We start from the raw sequence: 24,343 nt of genomic DNA on the forward strand, positions 1-24,343 counted from the left end.
CAAGTAGCTAATTGCTGCCACCTGGTGATGAAACCTTTTAACCGCAGATTTGTGGTTTTGGACAAAGCTCAAAATAAGAGCTTTATTTTACGTGCCTGTATTTGTGTATCATCATTTACAAATTACCTAAAATCTTACTGCTAAATTGATGATTTTTATCCTAAAAAAGAAGAAAAACTTGAGAAAATCCACCTGTTTACCTAGACGACATGGAATGTTCCAGAATGTTGGTCCCGTCCAGCTCGGCTCTGATTGGTCAGTTCGGCGAAGAGGAAATAAAACATTGATGGTTCCTCCTCATCATCACACTGTGGATGCTCTGGTACCTGTGTGCGCTGCCCTTTGGCAAATAACGCCTGTGTTTTCTGAGGTTGGTGATATTTTCCCCTCTCTTTTACAAAGTGCTCGTTCATGTCTCCTAATTTGAGGACGCACAATTTAAATGTTTTCCTCCACCGTGAGCTGATATCGGTTAGCTCTGTGAAGTTAGCCTAGTCATGAGTTTATTTAGGTCAACACTGGGCCACAGCTAGCTAAGAAATAAAGGGTTTGTTCAGGTTATTTACAAAGTGGAGGAAATGTAAGTAACTGCAAAATCATGAAGGTTGATTTTAACAATTATTCAATTGTCATATGCGTGTGTTTTTAAATCATTGTGGCACGGTAACGCTAGCTTAGTGTTGTGTGATGCTACAACACACAGTCATACAGATGCAGATAGTCATAGGAGAAAACAGAAATCTTTTTAATAAATAAAGGGTTCAATAAGTTATTAGTCACATCCACTTTTTTTTTTAGTCACATCCACGTTTGACAAATGTAAATATGCGTTTTTAAAGTTAAGCCCCTTTTACTAACTATAAGGATTTCCTAAGTCTGAAGGCTGAATCAAAACAGTTTTTAATGTTTTACATTTAGAGGAGCAAAAGGCACATTCACACAAAATGGTTATATTAAAGTTGGTGGCACTGCTTTTGTTCAGTAAAATGTAAATCGCTTTTTAATGAGTTAATTTTGTTGACTGAAAAAAAAAAAGGTGTTCAATCAGCCCGGTTCACGGGTGTATCTGAATCTCAAACAGGTCATGATGTATTTGATCCTGACAAACATAACAAGGAAGCGGACGTCATAAAATAATTTCCTTGTGTAACATTTATTATCATAAAGATAAATCTGACAGATGTTTTCATCACATTGTTGAGCTCTAGTTCACAGCCTTCATATCATTTTATTTGTGCTACAGGAGGGGGCAACAACCAGCTGCCATCATGTCAAGCAAAAGGGCCAAGGGGAAGAACACCAAGAAGCGTCCTCAGCGCGCCACCTCCAATGTGTTTGCTATGTTTGATCAGTCCCAGATCCAGGAGTTCAAGGAGGCTTTTAACATGATCGACCAAAACAGGGATGGTTTCATTGACAAAGAAGATCTTCATGACATGTTGGCCTCATTAGGTAAACGTAACTATATATTAACTCACATTTAGAAAGTATATATTCAATATTCATGCCCTTTTTAACAATAAAAATGGTGAGCACTGTTCAAAAAACAAACGTGGATGACAGTTAGTATATTCCGTCCTCATTACTCTGACTTTTTCATTTCTCAGGTAAGAACCCCACAGATGAATACCTGGAGGCCATGATGAATGAAGCGCCAGGTCCGATCAACTTTACCATGTTCCTGACCATGTTTGGAGAGAAGCTGAACGGCACAGATCCTGAGGATGTAATCCGTAATGCTTTTGCCTGCTTCGATGAGGAAGGCACAGGTGAGGTTATGTGCTGTTTGAGAAAATGGTAAAATACACACAGTTCAAATGACCATGCACCTGATCCAAAAATAACAGGAAATAGTGAAAATGGTAAAACATTGAGATGAATTTGATTTACTTTGTTGAGATGTTAAGATTTGGACATCCTTACACTTTAGAAACTGAATCCAACTGTTGACATTTTTCTCAGTGACTGACTAAAACAATTTACATTTAGAAAATTGAAATACTTTGTGCTTGTTTTAAGATGATAGCAGCAATCTATTCTGTTGTACTTTCCTTCTAATGGATTCACCCGTCTTCCCCTATAGGTGTGATCCAGGAGGAGTATCTACGGGAGCTGCTCACCACGATGGGTGACAGGTTTACAGAAGAAGAAGTGGACGAGCTCTTCCGTGAGGCTCCGATTGACAAGAAAGGCAACTTCAACTATGTAGCATTCACACGTATTTTAAAGCACGGTGCGAAGGATAAAGACGATTAGAAAGGAGTATTTCACTGGATGAGGTTTATACTGTTCATCTTGTGTGTTGTATGTGCTTCCACTGGTTAGAACAGCTGTATCCTGTCATTTGATGAAGCTTCACTATGGCGTAGCCTACTGAAGGTCATTTAAGCTGCTTTTTGGTTCATACTTCTGGACCCCCTCCTTCCAACCCCCTCAACCCTACTCTTAAAAGCTAATTTGCACATCTGTGATAACACCACTAAGGGTCTGTATAAGCTAGCAAAGATGTATGTGAAGACCCCAATGGATAAAGCTGGAAATAAACTCAAACGAGATCTGTTATTGTGACTGCTTTGGTTTCACTGAATCCTTTGTATTTTATAGGAAATTAAAGTTTTGAGATGGAACTGTGTTCTGAGGTGAATCAACAATGCTCTGTTCATATTTCAAAAGGTCCTTTTATTTTTTTTTAAAACAAAGGAAAATAGATGGGATGTGTGTCGTCACTGATGGTTTAAAGCAATTACAGTTTCACAGTTCACACACATTTCAAAGACACATGTGGGATCACTCACTAGAGAAAAAAGAAAAGTTGCTGGTTTGGTGTTGACAATTCATGGAGACTGAATGATAAATACATACACTATCTGGCCAAAAGTATGTGGATATTGATGTGTACCTGGTTGTTTGTCCTTTGGTTGGTAAAATGTCACAAAATTGAAGAGATGACAATTTCTCTACCATTACTTGAACTGAGTGGGAGCTGATCTCTGCCACCTCCTGAGAACAGTTGGCAAATTAAAGGTAATCGTTTTGTAATGTCCACATCCTTTTAGCCATGTGTGTGTAAATCCCCATATGTAACACCACAGTTGGTATGTCACAATTAAGGAAAAACAAAACTGTGTTCTGTGTTGTATAGTTTGTCATCATCATGGATAATATGACAGATATTTTGGCAGTAGTAGTCTGACTGATTACCTGTTCTCAATGAGGTTTTGGGATCTACATGATGTTACACAATTCAAAGCACCTCTGATGCCTGCGGTTAAAATATGTCAAAAACACCTCACATGTTTTTTTGACCCAGATAATGTATCCGTGCTGTAACTAGCATCAGTGTTGTTAACCAGACTCCTTCTGATCGTAGGATTCTCTGTGATGAGGCATTTCTCATACACAACACACCAACAATAAATAGATGAAGATCTGCTCCACACCTGGAGCTTTCTGTACACTTTGCAGTTGCTCACAGAGCAATGTATAGCACATGATGTGGGAGTCTTTGTCTTCTCCCTAATCTGCCAGGGCAAGGTTTTTTGACTGGATCTTGGATAGGTGGTCTGATATACAGGCCTCAATCTTGTCACACTGAGCCAGGAAATCCTGTTGGCAGAAAGCAATAACACTTAATAATAATGATAATAAAAAATACACAGTATGTGATTCTCAATTGTAATATATTGATAACACTGGAGGTGAAGTTTACCTGCACTGTCTTTACAAGTCCCTTTTTCTTCATTTTGCAGTCATTGAAATTGTCTGGGACAGTCTGTCAGAAGAGGAGCAATTTGGGTTAATATGTGACGCATGAATAAAACATGCACTCAAAAATAAACACCTAAACCACAATAGATTACCAGGGCGTCTATCTGCTCCAGAATCTTCATGAACTGCTCGGCTGCTATTTTTACTCTGTGATCGAGTTTACCCAGAGCCTCTGCCTGGAGGTCTTTGGCCAGGAAGCCCTGAAAAAAATAGTCACAGATGGGAGACAATCAAATCTCAGGAGCAGAACAAACCACCACAGGAAAAGTATGCAACTTAGAAACTCCACATAAATTCTTACATTCTTGAGTCCAGTCAATTCTCCATCAACTTTTTCCAGCTTTTTAGCCGTCTGCTCCATGGATTTCTCTATGTCTTTTAGCTTCTTCAGTTCCACTTCTTCCTCAGGACTATTCTGTTTTGAGATTATGGTCAGTATTTCATCACGGATACATGGAATGGACACTTGGAAAAAAAAGAAGCCTTACCCGCTTTCCAATCATCATGAGTTTTGAGCCCTCTTTTACTCCGTAGTTGGTCAGGCTCTCCTCCATGTCCTTCAATGATTTTCCTGCCAGAAAGAACAAGGCAAAGTTACATCTGGAGATAATGATATTCAAGATCTTTTCACGCTGTGAAAGAACAGAGACATGCAGTCTACCTTTGAAGATGAGTTTCTGTGAGGCTGCTGGGACTCCAGTCGCCTGAGTGAGAGCATCTGACAGGTCTTTGACGGTGGGACCCTTACCATCATCCTGACCCGCTATTGTGAGGTTGTGCTTAGTAGATCCTGAAGTAAAAGGGAAGAACTCGCTGAAACCCAAAGTACTGACACAAGTATTTCTCTATAAGGCATTTACATTTTGTCTTTTTTCTTTACATTAGGATATTGAACATTTCATATTGAAAAATATTTGATAAAACAATAATATGCCTCTTGGACAAACTCTAAAAGCATTTTATTTACACATTTTTCTTGATACATTATGCACGTTGCTGTAAAACAACGCTTTGATGTCAGATTAGCGGAAATGGCAGCAACTGAATCATTATAAGAGAAACATTAATATTATTAAAGGGTTACTGCAATGGTATGACGTCGTTCAAGATGTTAAAGTGGATGGAGGGATGAAGTATTTATAACGGAGCCAGATGCTCGGTGTGGTAACTTAGCCACATTAGCTAGCCATTTCTAAACCACTCGATCCACGGTTGTTAGTAACGTTAGTAAACTATCGATCATCTGGTAACTGTCGTGCAACATCTTTTAAAAAAAATACGGTTACCGTATGCAACTGTCACTGTTATCGATTGTTCTGACATTTTCCTTTTCAGAGTCCTTTTATCACGTCAACTCAGAGACCGCACAGCAGAATGTTGATGCTCGCTGACTACTTCCGGCGACACACCGGAAGTAGTTACGTGCTTTTATTTTTTTTAAATTCATTTATTCTTTTGAATTAACGAAACCACACGAGATTAAAACATATAGATGACAAAAGTGATAATTCTAGCTATAAATACAACCCTTTTCACAAAAAAATGAATGAATAAATAATTGTTTAATGCGCAGCCGTCTTCTTTTCAACATATAACTTTGGTGTCCCCTTCAGATGATCGTAAAACGTTTCTAAAAAAAATCAATTGTTATAGTTATCTTCTAACTCTTTTTCAAGTTACAAATTTGGGAGGAAGTGTAGACATAGACGGGGCATCTGGCTCTGTGGCGCAATGGATAGCGCATTGGACTTCTAGCTAAACACATGTGAAGTGATTCAAAGGTTGTGGGTTCGAGTCCCACCAGAGTCGAACTTTTGACTTCAAACTAACTTCTGCTCTCCTCATGTTGTAAGTACAGAAAACGCGGCGTAATATTGCATTGACTGTAGTATTAAATATAAAATAACCAGAAGAAACCTGTAAGTAACCTGCTAATACTTCAGCAGACAGTATTATTGCCCCTTCACTCAACATGGACGCAGTAATGTAGCATTGAGGATGGGAAGAGCTACACTGCACTTGTTGTGTTTGGGGAAAAGAAGAAACAATGAGAAACACACCTGAATGAATTTTTCAGGACCTTAATGAGCTGCATCACATTTCAAGCTGCCCACAGTAGTCCACCATTCAACCTACATGGTTTAAATTAAATAAATGCGCTTTAACACAGTAAAAAGTTAGGCTATATTAAATTGAAAAATAAGAGAAGCATCATCTTTTCACCAAACTCTTTTCAAGAAAGAAAATCAGACATTTTCCCAAAATGTCAGTCTACTCTTAAGATATTAATTTTGCAGAACTACAGTATCGTACTACAACAACTACTACATGCAGTAAACCTCGAACAGGGTGTTATTACAGCAGATGAATACAGCCTGGTTTGTGTGGGCATCTCAGTAGCAGGCCACCTCTCAGTTTTGCCCCAGGGCCATTCAGCCAGGTCCTGGTTGGACATTTACAAATAAAAAATAACCACAAAATAATAATAATAATAATAATAATAATAATAATAATAATAATAATAATAATAATAATAATAATAATAATAATAATAATAATAGTAGTAGTCCACCTCCTGAGAAAGTGCAGGAGTCTGTGTTTTCTTCGCCGGCAGCATAAAAGTCAAGGTCTGTGAGTAGAGAAATGTGAAACCGCAGGGACACAGGAATAATGAGATCATAATCAATAAACAGTAATTCAAGGTTAAATTAAAACACATTTTATTTTGCATGTTTCAAATAACCTGCAGACATCTGGGGCAGGCTAAGAGGGGATCAACTCCACTTTTGAGAACTCAAACAAAATGATTATGTCTAAGCAACAACACACAAAACTAGTCATAAATAAAAAATAAATTAATCCTAGGTAACACTGATGATAAATGACACCGACAGCTGGAGGGGACACATACAGGAATAGTGTTTTTAAAAAAAGGGATCAGTATGTTACAAGGCCACATGCTAGCACAGTAGTAGTAACAAAACACAACCCAACACCAGGACAACTTCGAAATCGTAGTGTTCTCAGGTCAAATGGTTTTCTGCATGTAAAAATGTTACTCTACATATAAAAGTGTTTTCTGGTGAAGTGCAGTTGTTCATCAGTCCCCTGTTTATGAGGCAGGAATCTGTGGGAGGCCAAACTCATCCACCAAAACACCATCCTGAAAACAAAAGGAAAATGTCATTAACTACAAACACAGGCAGACAAAGCTCAAAATAGACCCCTTATATTTCAAGTGTTATTGTTCTTTTGATTGGTTCATGTTTAACCGCCTGCAATTTTTACGCCATTTCCTACATAGCCACATACTCCAGTATGAAAATTAATCAGTTTAATCTTGGTTTTATTCAAGAGTTTTTTTCTGATGTGCATTCATGTTGTAACTTCTCTTGAAATAACATCTGTGCAATGAAAAGCTCAGGAACTGAGTCGCTTAATATTAGAAAACCAATGAGCAACCACAGATATCATGAGATGGATCGTGTGAATTTGGTAACATTAAATCGATGATACATGAACCTTCAGTACAATGTGCTACGTGGACTGTTACCTTATTTGTCTTGCTGTCACTGGGGATTCCCTCAGGGATCGATGGGGCGGCTGAGGCCTCGTCCAGGTAGGAGCTGTCATCGTCCAGCAGCAGCTCATCACCCAGTGCGTCCAGTTCTGAAACCACAATGACACTTTTCTCATAACTGCAGCTTTAAACGTTAACGTTAAACTCATTTTGGTTTAAAGCATCTACGAAGAACTTTAATTTTGTGTTGATTTTGGCGACCCCTGTGGACAAAGAGACATCAGCACAAATGAGAGACTTTGGCATATCCAGTTCAAAGTTCTTTATAGGGCCTTTAAAGGTACAATATGTAAGAAATCTAAAGCAACTGGCTGTAAAATCATCCTAATATGTCACAGAGACTCAGGAATAATGTTCATATAACATACTGAACTCACCAACAACAATAGTACAGCCAGAATATTTACATTAAAACATTTTTTTGCAGACTGCAAATCATGTTTATGTTTTGAATTTACGTATTGGCATGTTGCGCCACCTAGCGCTCTCTCCCAATCACAGTGTCAGTGGCATTTCAGCGGCATTTCAGCCTCCGGGTTGCCAGTTAAGCTTTCACTGAGGGAAACAACGCGCTGCTATGTTTTGAATTTGACTGCAGCAACAATTTTGGCCACATTCTTACATACCGCTCCTTTAAGTAAAAAAACAAAAATAAACATGTCAGAGACAGTCAGGTATACCTGCTTCAAGATCATCCTCGTCTATCTCTGGGGTGCCGTAGCTGCGGCTCAGGGCCTCTTGAACCTCGTTGGCGTCTTCCATCATGTCCTCCAGTTGGTCCTGTAAATCCTGGAAGTCCAAACACATGGGGTCTCTTTTAGGAGCAGACACAGTATCTCACAGCTGGACTTCTGACCGTTATTTAACACCAACACTGTCATGTAAGATGCTTTTTTTTTTGGTCAAGTTCATTTATTTACAAACCACCAGTAACAGAGTGCACAGTAAATGAGCAAAGCCTGGTAACGATGCTCAAAATGCCATGCATATGCTTAAAATGTGTCTGTCTGGTAATTATTTTCCTGTTGATTTGTGGCTGAAAGGAAGTACTTAAATTAACATTTATTTGGATGCAAATTATAATAATTATAAGAATTTAGTGGGGGACATTTCGATGAAAGAGTGACATTTAAATGTGTCCAGAGAGAGGAAATAATGTCACCCTCACATTTACAATATGACACAGACCAGTGCTGAGAAATGTTTGTTAATATTCTGTTAATTAATTAATTAATAAATCAGAGTCTATATATTATGGGATATAACTGTAGCCGGTAATGTAAAACAAACATACGTCAATCTGATCAAGTTTGACGTCCTTGTAAGCCCTCTTCATTTCCTTTGCACCAATCTTCATGGCCTCCACCTGCAAATAGAAACAAATCAAAGAATATTTAGTTACATGTTGAATCAGTGTGAGTGCATTCATAAACAACCTCACATTAAACAAAGGGTGGAGGCTCTTTTGCCTCCGTCAGGCAGGTGACCGAGGTCGTATCCAGTATGTCCATTAGTTAGTCATGTTGGCCATTAAAATTGGAAATACTAAGAGGAAAGGAAAATATTACCATCATTTCTGGGAAAAACTGTTGCAAAAATAAAACATTCATTCATAACAGATAAAAACACATGACTCATCTCTGGACTACAAATCAAGAGGAAAGAAAAAAGTCTGAGACATCGTCCTACAAGCCAGAAATGTTTATTAGTGACTCAGAGAGCTGCGCCAGTGTTTACACTCTGGTTAACATTTTAATCTCAATCTCACCTCAGACTCACCACAAAGCAAAGTAAACAGCAGCAGTACAGAGAGATTACCAGTGTAATCCCATCAGTCCCGGCCACACTGTGGGGCTCTTACCGTTGTTTTGGTGTCCTTTAGTGTCTGGATTGTGTAGTTTGCCTGCTCCATGTTGAACGACTGCTGGGCCAGCTGCTCCCTTTGACCTTCATACCTGAGGAAAAACAATTCAGTCGTGACAACAGTGATTCTTCTCCAAAGTTCAATGATAACTTCAGCCTGATTGATAACGAATTTCTGAGGCTGGTAACAGTATTACCACTGTTTGAGTGCAGCTAGCTTCAAACTGTGAACATTTGCTGCTTTTTCTTGACTTTCATTCTAACAAATTGAATCAGTTGTTGTTTTTTTTCAATTTTCAGATATTTTATACTGCAATTGATCTGTATTTGAGAGGTTTTAACAGTTGTATAACCAGATGTTGTCTAATTCTATTTCATTACATTTTTCACATTAACAATATAGTTTTGGTTTGTTTATTGTTTCAGAATTGTAACTATAAGATGTACTGAGTGGAGCATTTTAGAGTTTAACAATTAACCTAAAATTCAGGATAAAGTAATGATTTGGCCAGATGATGCGATTGCAATTTCACTGTGAATGGTCATTGTTGCTTTTCATTTTCACTTAAAAAACAAATTAAAAATGGTGATGTAATTTTTGTTGGGTCTTTTAGCAAACAATCATGTCCCATCTTGAGAACACGACTTGTTGTCCACAGTGTCTCTGTAGCGACTCTGTTGTGACACATTTTACCTTTATCAAAATAAATACATTAATAAATGCATTCCCTTAAATTTGGATATTGTGATTTCTATTACAATAAGATTTTTTGTGCAGCTCTAAAACAAGTTATTTATTGCAAAAGTTCTATGTATATTTGTTACCATACAGTATTTTGGCAATACACAATACTGTAAACCATATATATTTATGATTATTGATCAGGCTTTACTTCTGATATATTAAAAGATATGCCTTCACATCATGGGACTTACATCCTCTTCTGCTTCAGCACTCTCATCGCCTTCTGTTTCACCGTGTTCTGCGTTTGAACAAGAAGAAAACACAATAATTATTCCCCATTTCTGAACCGCACATTTTCCTTACGACTGGGGCTGAATGAGTGGGTGTCCCCACCTTGGAGGGCCCATCTCTCATCTTTTTCAGCTGGTCCTTGTACTTGAGAAGCTCAGCATCTAGTCTGCCAATTTTCTTGTCTATGGACTCGGCCCGGGCATCCACCTGTGACAGAGAGAAGGAGAGCGAGAGGATCAATTAGAGGTGTAATGGCTTGGAGGCTCCCAGCAGACCAAACACAGAGCGAACCAACCTGCCCCTCCTGTCTCTGCCTCTGCGTGCTGTGCAGAACCAAGCACCTGCTTAGGACCCCATGACCACTGAGAGCCCCAAAGATCAATTCACTTTTTAAAATCTATAGTGTGCAGCTTCTGTCGATCCCTAGAGAAATCCTGCATAATTACATAAACTATTCTTCTCACTATTCTCTACTGACTAACTACTAACTCACTCTCTTTGCTGCTTCCTACTCCTTTTTCTTTCCTTCCTCCATCTTATTCGTTGGTTTATTTATGCGGCTGCTGTACATACTCGGAACTAATTGCGCTTTTGAAATCACTCTGGAGTGTAGTTCCGGCTGCATTTGCCTCAAAAACAACTCTGTCTCGTAACGCTACTTGATTATTTCATAGCATGGCAAATGTGCAGGTCACAACTTGTCCACGAGAGCGTTTTGAAGTTGTTGGATTGTGTATTTGATGAGTTTTGAGGGGACAGGGGACCTGTACCGTTCACCTCCATTGTCTCTCTGCCCCGCAGATCTCAAAACAACATGCACCGATAATTAAAGGTAATGAACTACTACTACTATGACTATAGCGATTATGGCAAAGTTCAAATTTGTTGAACTATCCTTTTAAGTGTACTGTAAATCAACCCCAGGCTGCACTTTTAGCTGAATTTGGTACCATTTCTGATTAAAAACAATAGGCATAGATGGGTAAAAACATGCCAGGCTAGGATCATGATTTGTAATGATTAGAAAAATGAAACAGGTGTGTAAATGATCAATAATCGGTATTATAGGCAGTAATAGAGGGCCCCAAAATAATTTTTTGCCTAGGGCCCCATGGAGGCTTGGACCGGCCCTGGTGTTGTGTGTTTATGGAGGAAAAACAAAACAGGAGGAGTGGGCTGGTGGGAGTCTGTCTGTGTTGTTGAACAGCCCAGGCTCTGCCTTATAAACACGCTGCTCTCTCACAGTATAAAACGGGAAAAATGTAAAAAGGAGAGTCCTGTTTGTGATGCACTGCCATGGTAGGATGCTATCTCGGTTAAAAAAAGAAAAAGAAAAGACATAAACAACAATGCAGCCCAGCCTGACAGCAAATACTCACATTCCCAATACAGTCCGACAGGTTCGCAGGAGGCGCTTTGGGTTTCCCGCGTCCGAAAATCCTGTTCATTTTCTACTCGCTCTTAATGACAACTGAAGCCTCTAGATTTTTCTAGAAAACACACAACAAAAAAAGCATCACAGGGATTTTCTTCATTGAACACACCCGGAAGTAACGGTCCGGACGCAGAGCTCTCTGATTGGTCGACGTAAACAGTTGTTGCCAATGAGGCTTCAGAGTCCAGACGCTGCCCCGCCCCCGCGTGGCGAGCGGAGGAAATGCAGCTGTTGTGGAGAAGGGGAAAAAAAGCTATTGTACCCGGGCGAGGACACTGCATACATCATCATCATCATCATCATCAGTCTTTTGTTACACCCCCACTGCAGATAGATACCACAGGAATTAAATGTGACTTTTGATCAGGGTTTTTTTAATTCACTTTTTTCATCTGATCATCTCTATGTAGATTGATGAGCTCATGTCCTCCCTCCCACATGCTCTGTGATCAAACTGATGGACAGTTTACCATGTGCAATAACACCCTGGTTCAGTATACATCTACAGTATATGTCAGCTACCATATGTATGTAGTATCTTATTGTATTACCCACTTATATTTATTGCACTCTTTCATGCCTGCATCTCTTTTTTCTTGAGGGCTCTTGAGATGAATATTGGAATTAGAAAGGATGGAGGACGAGATTCATCTTTCTTGGTTCATTTCACCACTTGGAATGGAACTAAGACTTATAACTGTTAATTATAAATTAATTAATTAAGGAAATTGTAATTATAATTGCTTTTAGCCGAAGGAGACGTTCAGTTTATTATCACAAATGACAAAGAGACAAATTATCACATTTGAGCAGCTTTTCTTCCAAATAGAAGCAGACTTTATTGTTTTTCTTTTTGCAGCTCTAAATGAAATAATTTAGGGATGAAACCTTTCAGTTGTAACTCCTAATAAGGACTCACACACAAACAAAACACTTGTGACAAGGAGGGAAACAAATGAACACTGTCTCTTTTATCAAGGGCCTCAAGCTAAAAATATTTAGGAACATTTGGTTAGATATCTGAAAATGCTACAAGTTTATGATATGTTTTATGTACATAATAATAATAATAATAATAATAATAATAATAATAATAATAATAATAATTAAAGCCGCAAGCGGCGATGACGGGCCCTCGCTCACCCATGCGACCGTGGGGCCTGAGGCATGCCGGGGCTGCAATGTTTTGTTCGTCCACCAGGTGGCGCTAAGCAGTTGTGGGCGGGTGCGTTCAGGGGCGGCCCCTCATCACTCATGTGAAGTTTGGAGTGAATCGGACAAAGTATGACGGAGTTATGAGCAGTTAATGGTTCATCCACAAGGGGGCAGTAATGGGATGCGTGCGGGTGTGTTCAGGGTCAGTCCCTCATCACACATGAGAAGTTTCGTGGAAATCGGACAATGTTGATGTAAAATATGGCACTTCCTGTTTCCACTAGGGGGCAACATGAGTGAGATCGCCTATGAGCATATGGAGACTTTGAGGTCGTGACCCTGGACCTGTGTACCAATTTTCATGTTGATACGAGTTCAATAAAGCCATCAAAAAGCCAAACGTATTTACATGGCGAGGAATGGTCGCCACGTCGCCACACGGTCGCCATTACTCGTAGCTTCACAGCGTTCATGATGTAGCTTCACCACCTTAGTCTGCATGTTTTAGAAGTGGAATGAAGTTGATGGGGTGAACTATGTGCCATCTGTACACGTTAAGGTAAAACCTGGCCACTTCCTGTTACCACCGGGGGGCGCTATGAGTGACGTAGGAAATTAATATATCGGGACGTTCAGGGCGGAGCCGTCATCATGTCTAGCAAGTTTGAAGCTGATCGGATAAAGTATGTGGGCATGAGAGCTGTTCGAAGGTGAAATGGCGAGCAAACGAAAAGTCGCCAAAATCCTCAAGGCCCCAGAAGCCACGCCCTTTGACGTAGAGACCTGCGGAGCACAACTTTTGATCAGAGTGGCATCTCGGTGGTCTCCAGCCAATTTGAAGTCAATCGGACAAAATCCCTAGGAGGAGATAGATCAAACAGGTCAAAAATTCAAATCAAAATGGCCGACTTCCTGTTGTGATTTCACCATGACATAAGAGGCTTTTTTGTGCGTCTTGCCATGTTCTATAAGCCCACCAAATTTCATGCGTCTAGGTGACACACAAAGGCGGGGCTGATGTTTTGAAATTTTCTAGGGGGCGCTATTTAGCCATTTGGCCACGCCCATTTCCAACGACTTTAAAATATCAAATTTTTCGCCAGTCCTGATGTGCATGCCAAAATTTACGCGTTTTGGGGCATGTTGAAGCCTCCAAAAATGCGATCCTTTTGAGAGAAAAAGAATGAAAGAATAATAATAAACAGAGCAATAACAATAGGGCTTTCGCTGGGCGACTTGCAGTCGCCGCTCGGGCCCTAATAAACACACCTGTGAAATGAATGTCTCTGAGATGTAGTGTAGATTAAAAGAACAAAGCAGCATAAAAAGGAAATACTCAAGTACCTTGAAACTGTCCAGTTCTTTGGTGCAGGTATTGTAAGATTACCAACATTTAGAGATCATTATCAATTATCAAACAGATAAATAAACACCAGAAATGTTTGTCATAAGTCAGCAACCTAATAATATATGAAAACATATTAACCATTAACAAAGCTGTTACTCAACCCTAAACATAAAATGCTGCTTTATTTACAAATGGCCAGTGATTAAGAAAATTATTAAGAAATCAAATTCATGTAATCATGAGCACATAATTATAACACACACAGGCGACAGTGAATGGCACAACCGTGTTCCTCCCCCCACCCGGAGCTGTTAACTGTGACATCTGCCTTATGTGGCCACAGTAATGACTGACAGTTTTTCCTTTGAACAATGAAGCCTATTAGAGCCTTATTAGACACAAGGGCCTATTACTGAACCTGGCTGTGTAATGGCTTCCTGGTGCTCATGTAGCAGGGCAGACCTTTATCATCACCTTCACACTAATTGGCACTGATTGGGAGTGGTTTTGGGTGGCTGTGTGTTTGTGTGTGTGTGTGTGTGTGTGTGTGTGTGTGTGTGTGTGTGTGTGTGTGTGTGTGTGTGTGTGTGTGTGTGTGTGTGTGTGTGTGTGTGTGTGTGTGTGTGTGTGTGTGTGTGGTTGATGAATTTAGCTAAGAACCAGTGGCAGTGACTCAGGTGCTAATTGAGGGCAGGTGTGTCAGAGTGGACCTCCAGTCTGTGCTCTGCAAAATCCAGACCTTGTGTCCATGGAGAGAAGACCGTCACTGACCATCATCGACTGGTTGAAAGTGGTCAACAACAGACTGTGAGGAAGCAATCAACCTGCAGCACTGTTGACCTTTGGCCTTAGACTGTCCTTGCCCTGCTTTTTGATACTTGAAGGATGAGTGTGTGGATGTCTTCCCTTTGACTTTTTACTACATTTGTTTGAAATAATAAAACATTTTTCATTCAATATATATACATACATAAAAGAAAAGTCATGAATCTGTGGACTGGAGTGCAGTGGGTGAGTTGCACAGTGTCTGGATTTACATTCTCTTTGCAAATTCCTCTGCAAGGCCACCGACACAAAACACCTCACAATTAGCACAACAAGCCTTGGACTGCTGCTTTGTCAGCAGGTGAGCTCTCCATGGAAACGCTAACTTTACTTCTGAGTAGGGATGGACTTAATACAGGATTGGAAAAAAAAAAAAAAAAAATGAAGACATGGAAAGGTGGGAAGGTGGGCTATAAATCTGATGCCTTGTTATACCATCATTTTCTTCTTTCAACATAGATATCATATAGAGAACAGTAGCATGTTTTCCAGCTTTATTGTGGCTTAGTTGCATATGTATGAAGCATGTTCTGACATTCAGAGCTAAAAGATACAGTAAAATATAAATGTACAACACATACAGTGAGTTTACAAAGCAGCGGCACATTATACACACATGGTGCTTAGCCCTGGGCCAATTATATGTTCATGAACAGTATAGGTTAAGACTGAAATCTTGTCCATTGAGTAGGTTATACGGTATTAAAGGAATAATTAAGAAATACTGTAACCAAGCCAACAGTGGGATTTCCTCTGTAAGATGAGATAATGCTACAGTAACTTTCAGCAGTATTGTTTCATATAAAAACATATGCACAAAAATGGATGTAGTTGTGGATAATTGCTGATCTTTGAGAGCAAGCAAACCAACTGAGTTAAGAGATCAAAGATAAGATAAGGCACACAAAACAAGGCACAAAAACACATCTGCTATAACTACTGCATCTCTATCAGATCTAGGCAGATAATAATATATCGATAGTTAGCTCTACATTGAGAAAAACACTTTGGTTCTATTAAATCTGGTTTCTGTAAAAGCTACAATAAAAGAAACCAAGGCAAAGATGACAAAGATGTGGTTCAAAGCAATGTTCGGTGAAATAAAGTGACTTTCCACCATCCAAAAACATTCTTTATCTGTATACATTCACTGATTATTAGTCATCATGATGAACCGGTTCATTCAGAAACGCAGCCAGGGACAGGAAAGAAATCAGTGCTGCCCATATCAAACATGTAAAGCGGAAAAACCCACACACTGCTATTTAAAACAACGATCAATACCACGTCAGGCTGTCCATTATTGATCACAATTTACAGCACATGATACAAAAACCAAACTGAACTTTTGCTGAGAGTAAAACCCGACTTTCACGAGGAGAAGCTCACAAACGTGTGGTCACTAAGCAGAAAAGATGAGAAACAGTGAGCGGTGATATTTACAGCATTAACAGTAGATTGAAAATAAAACAGACAATAAAAGCCCTGCTGTGCCGGTTTACAGTACGCTATCATCGTCATGTCGGCTGTTGCCATGGAGCCCTCTGCCCAGTGTTCACATGTATCGCTAGTTTCAGACAAGGTGAGAAAACAACAGGTCGACAATACTATGTACTGTACAACACACAACGTCTCCTGCATGTGACACAACGCCATGGCAGAAAATGTTCAAAGGTGTCGAGTCTTGTCAGATGTAATAAAAGTTTCTTGAAGCTTTGAAGAAGAGTGGATTTGTTTTGTAAAGCCACGTCAAAGTCAACCATATTGGCAATGAGAAAAAAACACAGTGATTCACAGAGGATGATCCCTGAGAGCTTATTAAATATCCTACATGTGTTTACAACCAAAGCGAGACTCTTCAAAGTTATAGGCTATAGACAAATTTACAGTATACAACCAAGCACCAAACTACAATTCACTTAAAACACAGTTATTGTAAAAGTAGTGCTGTTTCTGAATTACATTCAACTTTTTTTTTCTTTATTTGCACAAAACACTTGTTAAATATTTTATGCATGTGAGAACTATTTTCTATTTTCCACTTTCAGGTGACGGCCAATTTACAAAATGCAAATGTAGCTACAGAGTAAAATACTTTTGGTTTTCCTTGTTTTGACATCTTCCATCATCTTTTAGTTTTTGATATACAGTACACAATGTGTTAAATATATTAAGTTTCAATTTCTTCAGCAAATTGTAAATTATGAATACTATACAACGATGATTAAAGATCTGACTTGGCTGTGACTCCAGAGACCATCACTGTCTCAATGTCAACTTGACGAGTGTCCCAATACAAGACCAAAGCCTACTTCATGTTAAATACTCTAAATACTTTCCTATATCCCTACCCTGGAGGCGGTTCCTTCAGAAGATGCAAATCCTTACAAACAGATCACAAATATAGTTTCATTTAAAAAAAAAAAAAAAGCTCAGTAATGTTTTTTTTTTTCAAAATGTTACTCAAACAGGACTAAATTATCCATCTGTCGTGGGATTCAAACCGGCATGGTGGAGGATCAAGTCAAATAATTGACAGTTCCCATGTTACCTGTGATGAACACCTGTGCCTAGTGACGTTCAATTTTGGTTTTAGACTTTATATGGGTTTTGTTGGCGATAAGAGAAATCTAGTTTATGAATGGACATGCCTCTGAATTCTCTGGGCAACAATTTGGATGAATAAATAAAGACTATAGCTCTCTCTGCTAGATGGCAGTGGTGATTTGAGTCAAGCCCAGGTCGTTGGAGTCCTCCCAGCCCTGACAGGGCAACGAGGACGTGTCCATGGCTAGTCATACAGCCCTGGCCTGCCGTCCGTCTCCGCGACCTTCTGTGGGACACGTGTGGTCCCGCAGCGTGCTCCTCACCCGGCTCACCCCCTGGCAGTCCCCGTGTCCTTGCGCTCGGGGGCAGCAGAAGTCCCTGAAGCACCTCTTGAAGTTCTCGTCCAGGAAGGCGTAGAGGATGGGGTTGAGGCTGCTGTTGGTGTAGCCCAGCGCCACGCAGAAGAAGTAGGCGGCCATGACCGCGGTGGTCTCGGGGACGTTGGTGGACAGCGCCTTGACCAGGATGAAGATGTGGATGGGCGTCCAGCACACCACGAAGACGGCGACCACCACCAGCACCAGGCGCGTGATGCGGCGGAGGTTGCGGTCCTTCTCCCGCGAACCCGACAGGAGGCGAACGCTCTTCAGCCGCAGGACCATCAGGGTGTAGCAGACGGTGATGATGATTACGGGCGCCACGAAGGCGAAGATGAAGACGCAGATCTTCATCAGTGTGTCCCAGTAGGTGTAGGGCTCGGGGAACTGGAGGGCGCACTCTGTCGTCCCTGTCGGTTACAGGAAAACAGACTTAAAGAGGAAGAGGTTTGAATTTAGAGACACAGTCACAGTATGTGTACAGGTCAAAGGCATCTCTAGGCAGTTAGATCAGGTCAACTGGATTTAGTTTTTGTCTTTTACCTCTTATCCAAGTGGCTTCATCAGTTCATGTAGACTAAACTAGCCAGTCTAGATAAAAAACTAAGTCCAGTTGACCTGATTCAGTTGCCTAGAGTTTTTATGGTTCATCCTCTGGGAAACACGACTGTCTGAACTGAATTTCACGTCAGCAACCAAAACCAAACCAAGATATTTAAGATTACTAGGTCCAGTTGACCTGATTCAGTTGCCTAGAGTTGTTAGATCATCAAACAAATTACGGTTCATCCTCTGGGAAACACGACTGACTGTCTGAACTGAATTTCACGTCAGCAACCAAAACCAAACCGAGACATTTAACCTAAAACCACAAAAAGAAAAACCTCATGATGGCGGTAAAGTCAAACGCTCACATCCTCTGGGGACTGTGAACATCCGTGCTAAATTTTACAGCAATCGATTCCTCGGTTGCTCAGATATTTCAGTCTGAAGCAAAATATTGGCCTGACACGGACAACAACAGTGATTGCCAGTAACAGCCATGGAGCCACATCCCGAGCATGACTAAAAATTTTAATGTCACATCCCACGATGCAAAGAAAGGTCGACTCGTCACCACAGAAAGGCGAAAGGGGGAGATCAGATTCATCAGCTGGTGGTCTAATAGAGTGCCGAAGCGGAAGCAGGAAGTAACGGCTCCATGGGTCCTCAATTCGAAAAAAGGCTCCATAGAAATGAACGAGACTGCAAGATTTATTTCGTGATCCGTTTGAATTGTGCCATGACAAAAAAATATGTCCTCTACCTGTTTAAAACATCACGTTTCATCCCGAGAAATCAGCAGTTTGTTGTAAAACTATTGTAAAATAAAATTCGGAAGAATCCGTAACCAGAAAGACTACAAGTCGCGTAGGTGACGTCACACACCAAATGCCGCCCTTTCCCGTGTTAGTTGGTGACGTATTTTTTGTGGGACACAGATCTGTAGTCCGTAGAGCGTCGTCACACTAAATACATTCTTCTGTTGCCGTTTTACGATAAACTGCTGATTTCTCGGCATGAAACGTGATGTTTTAAACAGGTAGAGGACATATTTTTTTGTCATGGCACAATTCAAACGGATCACGAAATAAATCTTGCAGTCTCGTTCATTTCTATGGAGCCTTTTTTCGAATTGAGGACCCATGGGGCCGTTACTTCCTGCTTCCGCTTCGGCACTCTATAGCTCTGGTGGACTGCGCTTTATTGAAGGGCGGCTCATTGTGAACATGAACAATTTATTAGACTGTCGCTGAAGGAAAGAAAATTAATCTTTCAAGCTCTATTCTCAGTCAGGGGAGACCCATTATGCCTGTCACAGCATCATCTAGTCAAGTAGCTGTAATGCAGACTCTCATCAAACCTACAAAAATCCTCTTCGTTGGATCTGAATGACGCTTTCTACAGCTAATTGAGATAATTCAGGACGAGTATGCTCTAGTGCAATGAGGCTTCGAGTTTAAAAGTGCTTAGAAGTGTCCCTTTGCATCTGATGGAGTGTGTTTTGCCTCTACAGTCGACACAGATGTGGGATTAACCAGATAAATATGAGTAGAGAGATTTACACCATCAAAGGTGGAGTGCGACCAGCGGATATAACACTGTGAATATCAATGTACCGTTATTGGTTTTAGTGCTGCCAAGTATCATGGCAGGGATCCCGGCAGAGGACGACAGCACCCAGATGATCACGTTGATGATCTTGGCCTTGACGGGCGTGCGGAAATCCAGGGCCTTGACCGGGTGGCACACGGCCACGTAGCGGTCCACGCTCATCATGGTCAAGGTGAAGATGCTGGTGAACATGTTGTAGTAATCGATGGAGATAAAGACTTTGCACGCCACCTCGCCAAACGGCCAGGAGCTGAGCAGGTAGTCGGTGCTCTGGAAGGGCATGGTGGTGGTGACCAGAGCGTCGGCCACAGCCAGGTTGAAGATGTAGATGTTGGTGGCTGTTTTCATCTTGGTGTATCTGCAGTGGGAGAAGAAGATCAGGACGTTTTTTGTTTTGCGTAAATCCTCTAAAAGAAGTGGAAGGTTAATGAGATCATGTGTCCAGTTAAGGATTATAGTTATCAGAGTGCTCAGCTGTCTCTCCTGAATAAACAGATTAACTCCTGTATGTACACAAGTGTAACTTGACAGAGAGCTGAAGGGGTGGCGTATCTCCTAGTTTTTCCTTTTCCACCATCTCATATTCAAGGTTTTAACCCTCTATGGTACGCACTATGATGCCAGTGGGGAAAAAAATGTTTGGAGTGTTTTTATGTCTCAAAATAGACTAAATAAACATAATCTAAAGAAATTTTTAAAAATAATTTATTTTTGGAAGTTTTTGGGGTTTGTTGCTTGTAGGCAACATTGTACCATTACGGTTCGTCATATACTGTATTAGAAACACCAGTCTCTGTAGACTTTCACCTTCACTGGCCTCATCCTCATCCCAATTCTCATTCTCATCTTCCTCATCATCATCATAATAGCCTGATGTTTACTTTGCTGCATTCAAAATAAAATTTATTAAGGATAAAAAACTAAATTATGATGAATTATATGTTTTTGAACATTATATGTACACCTAAACACACACTACCATAGTCTCATAATGCAATATTGATTCCATAATGGTCCAGTGTTGCCTCAAGGCAACACTGCAATTTTCTACAATGGTACGTTGTTGCTTTGGGGCAACAGGTGCATTTTAACAAGTTTCCATTATTTAATAAGTAAATAAATTGCATGGAACTATTAAAAATTAAACTTTACTAATCTATTAGTGTAAATATATTTTTTTCCAGATGAAAAAGGGCCAGGAAGTTATGTTTTCAGACCGTTTTAGTGGAGCAAAATGGCAAACCTGTTTCCTTTGAAAAAGTCTGCAAAAAAGGGTTTCAGTATGGCTTCTTGAAAGTCATGTGATAAATTAAAGCATTGTTATTGGTTCTCTAAGGCCTCCTCTCTTTTTTAAAGTATTACAGCATTAAATGGGATGAATTGTGGAGATGTGACAGGCCAAAAAGTGGTATGTTGCCTGAGGGCAACAAGGTACCATAGAGGGTTAAAATGTAATCCAGCAAGGCTGCTTTCAGCCTGAACACTTGAAAAGAAAAAAAAAGAAACCTTCCTGAGGCTTTACACAGAACCTTATATGAGACAGAACAGATCGGAGCAATATTGACCTCACAATCAATGCAAATCTTGTAATAAGAGAAAATATGTCACAGGGTAATGTAGATCTAAAAAATATTTCCACAAAATGCACATGCAAATGAAACACCATAGAGGAAATCGTTAGTTTTTTAAGCTTTCTTTTCTTTCTTCTTTTTCATCACAGTTCATTTACATGTGTGGCCCTGCAGGGACGCACGTGGATGCACATGTTTCTAAACTCATCAGAGCAGCTGAACAAACACAAATGTCCAAAAATGATCACGCACTAAATTCCCTGCATCCATTCAGACACGCATATTATTGTAGCTGAGAGACTCGCATCTTTGTTGACACATTACAGTCGTTGTATATATATATATATATATATATATATATATTTTTTTTTAAAGAAGAAAAAGAAGGGAAAAAAGCTTCAACTCACCTAATGATGACATACATGACCAAACAATTGCCCACGAGCCCCACCACAAACACCACGGAGTACACCGCGACTATGATTGGGATGAGGGGCGACATGGGCTCGGGTTCATTGTCCCATGTGCCGTTGGGTGTGTAGTTGAAGATGTCCGACATGCCGGGCTGCCAGGTGAAGTTTGGGATGCACTCCTCGGGCTGGCCCGTAGGACACCTGTCCTCCTTGTAGATGTGCACCACGCTGCTCTCCATGGCGCTCAACGCTGCTGCTGCCTGCGCCGTCCGGACTGCTGCTGCTGCTGCTGCTGCGGACTACACTGCTGCTGAAGCTGAGGCTGAGGGCGTAAACTGTCCGTTCACATTAAACAGACACCGGTCAACACAGCTGAATTTCTGACGACTGGTAGGACGAGGGGGGGAAAAAACAAAAAACAAAACACACGAACAGCAAAATTCAGCTCAGCTCCAGGCAGCGGATAAGAGCGCAAAAGCTCCGCGCCCTCAAGGACAATTATTACACCAGTGTGCCATTATAGCTTACCTGTCTTTTTTCTGCTTCCAAAAAGTTAATTCAAATAAGAGCAAGACTGTTGAAGACTGTGTGACAGCCAGGACGCACGGCTGCAGGTTAGATATCAGACTGTCAGAAACAAAAGATTTGTGGGCAGCAGCTGAATGGACGAGCAGGAGATTCACTCACTCGCCTTGTGCCACCGCTGCGTCCCCGAAGGTGCGCACTGGAAGCCCGACTGCTCATTCAGTGACATCAGAGGCTGAGCCAACAGATTTGACAATATCCAGCAGAAACCAGCAGAAACCACACTCACCACGCTCAGCTCGAAATATAATCTATCACGCACATTTTACCTATTTTTTAGACTTTGGTGGGGGGGGTTATATCTAGTAAAACGCAGCACAAATGGCCCCTCACACCGTTCAGACACCTGCTTGCTCATTCACTTATTATAACCTTTTTTTAGGCCTTTTTTTTTTTTTTTAAATCTTGTCTTTCTATTTGAACCATGCAGTTTACTTTTTCAGGGAAGCGGGGAAAGTAAAACTGAGTATGCCACAGTGTCCACATCTTTCTGAAAATGTTTAAATTCCCATCAGTGCTGCCATAAGATGTTCCCTAGCAACTCCTGTGAGAACTGCCACTGCAATGCAAACATGCAGAGTCCTATCAGATGTTGAAGAGCTATGAAGTAAGAAGGACACTTAACAAGCAACCTACACATGATTGCATCCCATGCACATCACCTCATAGTGTGTAAAAACAACAACAACAAACAAAAAAAAACAGGAGCACTGGTTTTCAGTAGAACTCACAATAAAAACTGCATGTTATTGTGTGGCCTGTTTTCACCCAATTTATGGTCAAAATTAGTTTTGCTGCAAGAAAAAAAGTGTAATTTTCATAATTTTCTTTCAGCATCATTTCGTCTCATAACTTTTATCTTATCAATTTTCTTCTTCCAATTAACTCACTTTTTTTTCTGCTGCCTTTAAAAATGAATGTACTAATCATTCCCACAACAAGGAGAGATGTGCTGAGAGCTCAGGGGAGGGAAAAAAAGAAAAAGAAACTCTCTCTGTCTTTAAATAAAGAAAACATCCATGTTGACAGAAATCACAACCAGTTCTCTCCCCCCAACACACAGGAGGACACAGATTTCAACCGGCACATAATTAAGCGGGCGCTGTTTCCTTTCCCTCAGTCATTTCATGCACTAACACCCGTTGCTTAGAGACCCATCATGGCCAGATGTTGCTTGAGTGACAAAGCCTTTTTGTAGGTGTGTTTCTATTGTTGAGGACTGTGCAGGCTTGACTTTGTGAGACAGTCTCTGTGTTTGTCAGTACAAATATTTGATGCAACTTCATCGACGGAGGTCCTCCTTGAACCTTGAACTGGCAGCATCTCTCCTCCAATGAGAGGAGGGGGGGAAAGAAAGAGACAGTTTCTGCCAGTACGCATCGCTTAATCCTAATGATACAGGTGCCAAAGGTCTGTTTGTGCACAGATACAATTTGCTACTCTTCCTCTGGCACTTGAACAGGTTGTTTTATTTGAGTTCCAGAGGAGGAGAGCAAATGTTTGTTATAGCCTTCAGCAGATGATGTTGAGAATAAATCCCTGTTTGCATTTTTACTGCCCTGTGCACAATAACCCGAGGTGATGTCTATTCACTAGTACGCTTCAATTACTGGTTTCATGAAGAAGAGAAGCATTCAACACTAAGACCTTTTGGAGTTTGCTCATTTCGTGTTTGGAGAAAAAAAGTTTGTCTTTTTGTGTTGGAGTTTTCCCCCAACTGCTTGTGCAGGATTTTTGAAGTGTGGC

At 40.5% G+C, this 24,343-nt stretch overlaps 4 protein-coding genes across 4 annotated transcripts; 1 reads left to right on the plus strand and 3 right to left on the minus strand.

The window, feature by feature from the left end:
* The first annotated feature begins 183 nt into the window (after positions 1-183).
* Positions 184-2,539, plus strand: myl12.2 (myosin, light chain 12-2). Its single transcript, XM_083991033.1, has 4 exons — positions 184-370; positions 1,244-1,452; positions 1,608-1,769; positions 2,084-2,539. Exons 2-4 carry the CDS (start codon positions 1,269-1,271, stop codon positions 2,254-2,256), a joined length of 519 nt encoding a protein of 172 aa, XP_083847159.1. The 5' UTR covers positions 184-370; positions 1,244-1,268; the 3' UTR covers positions 2,257-2,539.
* Positions 2,540-2,678: 139 nt separating this feature from the next.
* Positions 2,679-5,183, minus strand: bag1 (BCL2 associated athanogene 1). The gene is made up of 7 exons (XM_083991008.1): positions 5,055-5,183; positions 4,430-4,558; positions 4,257-4,339; positions 4,070-4,183; positions 3,861-3,968; positions 3,710-3,772; positions 2,679-3,606 (listed from the first exon to the last, which is right to left on the minus strand). The coding sequence occupies exons 1-7, from the start codon at positions 5,089-5,091 to the stop codon at positions 3,517-3,519; spliced, it is 624 nt and encodes a 207-aa protein (XP_083847134.1). The 5' UTR covers positions 5,092-5,183; the 3' UTR covers positions 2,679-3,516.
* A 1,491-nt stretch (positions 5,184-6,674) lies between these two features.
* chmp5a (charged multivesicular body protein 5a) lies at positions 6,675-11,742 on the minus strand. The gene is made up of 8 exons (XM_083991118.1): positions 11,567-11,742; positions 10,290-10,394; positions 10,148-10,194; positions 9,210-9,303; positions 8,643-8,714; positions 8,029-8,137; positions 7,322-7,437; positions 6,675-6,931 (listed from the first exon to the last, which is right to left on the minus strand). The coding sequence occupies exons 1-8, from the start codon at positions 11,633-11,635 to the stop codon at positions 6,881-6,883; spliced, it is 663 nt and encodes a 220-aa protein (XP_083847244.1). The 5' UTR covers positions 11,636-11,742; the 3' UTR covers positions 6,675-6,880.
* Positions 11,743-17,745: 6,003 nt separating this feature from the next.
* On the minus strand, positions 17,746-22,251 carry oprk1 (opioid receptor, kappa 1; the record flags this gene model as incomplete). Its single annotated transcript, XM_083990911.1, has 3 exons — positions 17,746-18,284; positions 20,034-20,386; positions 22,007-22,251. 3 exons carry the CDS (start codon positions 22,249-22,251, stop codon positions 17,746-17,748), a joined length of 1,137 nt encoding a protein of 378 aa, XP_083847037.1.
* Between the last annotated feature and the right edge of the window lie 2,092 nt (positions 22,252-24,343).

The sequence above is a fragment of the Trachurus trachurus genome, assembly GCF_905171665.1.
Source record: "Trachurus trachurus genome assembly, chromosome: 17".
Classification (NCBI taxonomy): Eukaryota; Metazoa; Chordata; class Actinopteri; order Carangiformes; family Carangidae; genus Trachurus; species Trachurus trachurus.

Excerpts from the sequence above, each read along its gene's own strand:
- myl12.2 (XM_083991033.1), top strand. The coding sequence starts at position 1,269 with ATGTCAAGCAAAAGGGCCAAGGGGAAGAACACCAAGAAGCGTCCTCAG. Across the intron at positions 1,453-1,607 it reads TGACATGTTGGCCTCATTAG|GTAAGAACCCCACAGATGAA; the intron begins GTAAACGTAACT and ends TTCATTTCTCAG. Across the intron at positions 1,770-2,083 it reads CTTCGATGAGGAAGGCACAG|GTGTGATCCAGGAGGAGTAT; the intron begins GTGAGGTTATGT and ends CTTCCCCTATAG.
- bag1 (XM_083991008.1), bottom strand. The coding sequence starts at position 5,091 with ATGTCAGAACAATCGATAACAGTGACAGTTGCATACG. Across the intron at positions 4,184-4,256 it reads TCATGATGATTGGAAAGCGG|AATAGTCCTGAGGAAGAAGT; the intron begins GTAAGGCTTCTT and ends ATCTCAAAACAG. Across the intron at positions 3,773-3,860 it reads TGGAGCAGATAGACGCCCTG|ACTGTCCCAGACAATTTCAA; the intron begins GTAATCTATTGT and ends CTCTTCTGACAG.
- chmp5a (XM_083991118.1), bottom strand. The coding sequence starts at position 11,635 with ATGAACAGGATTTTCGGACGCGGGAAACCCAAAGCGCCTCCTGCGAAC. Across the intron at positions 10,395-11,566 it reads TGTCGGACTGTATTGGGAAT|GTGGATGCCCGGGCCGAGTC; the intron begins GTGAGTATTTGC and ends TCTCTGTCACAG. Across the intron at positions 8,138-8,642 it reads TCAAACTTGATCAGATTGAC|GATTTACAGGACCAACTGGA; the intron begins GTATGTTTGTTT and ends TTGGACTTCCAG.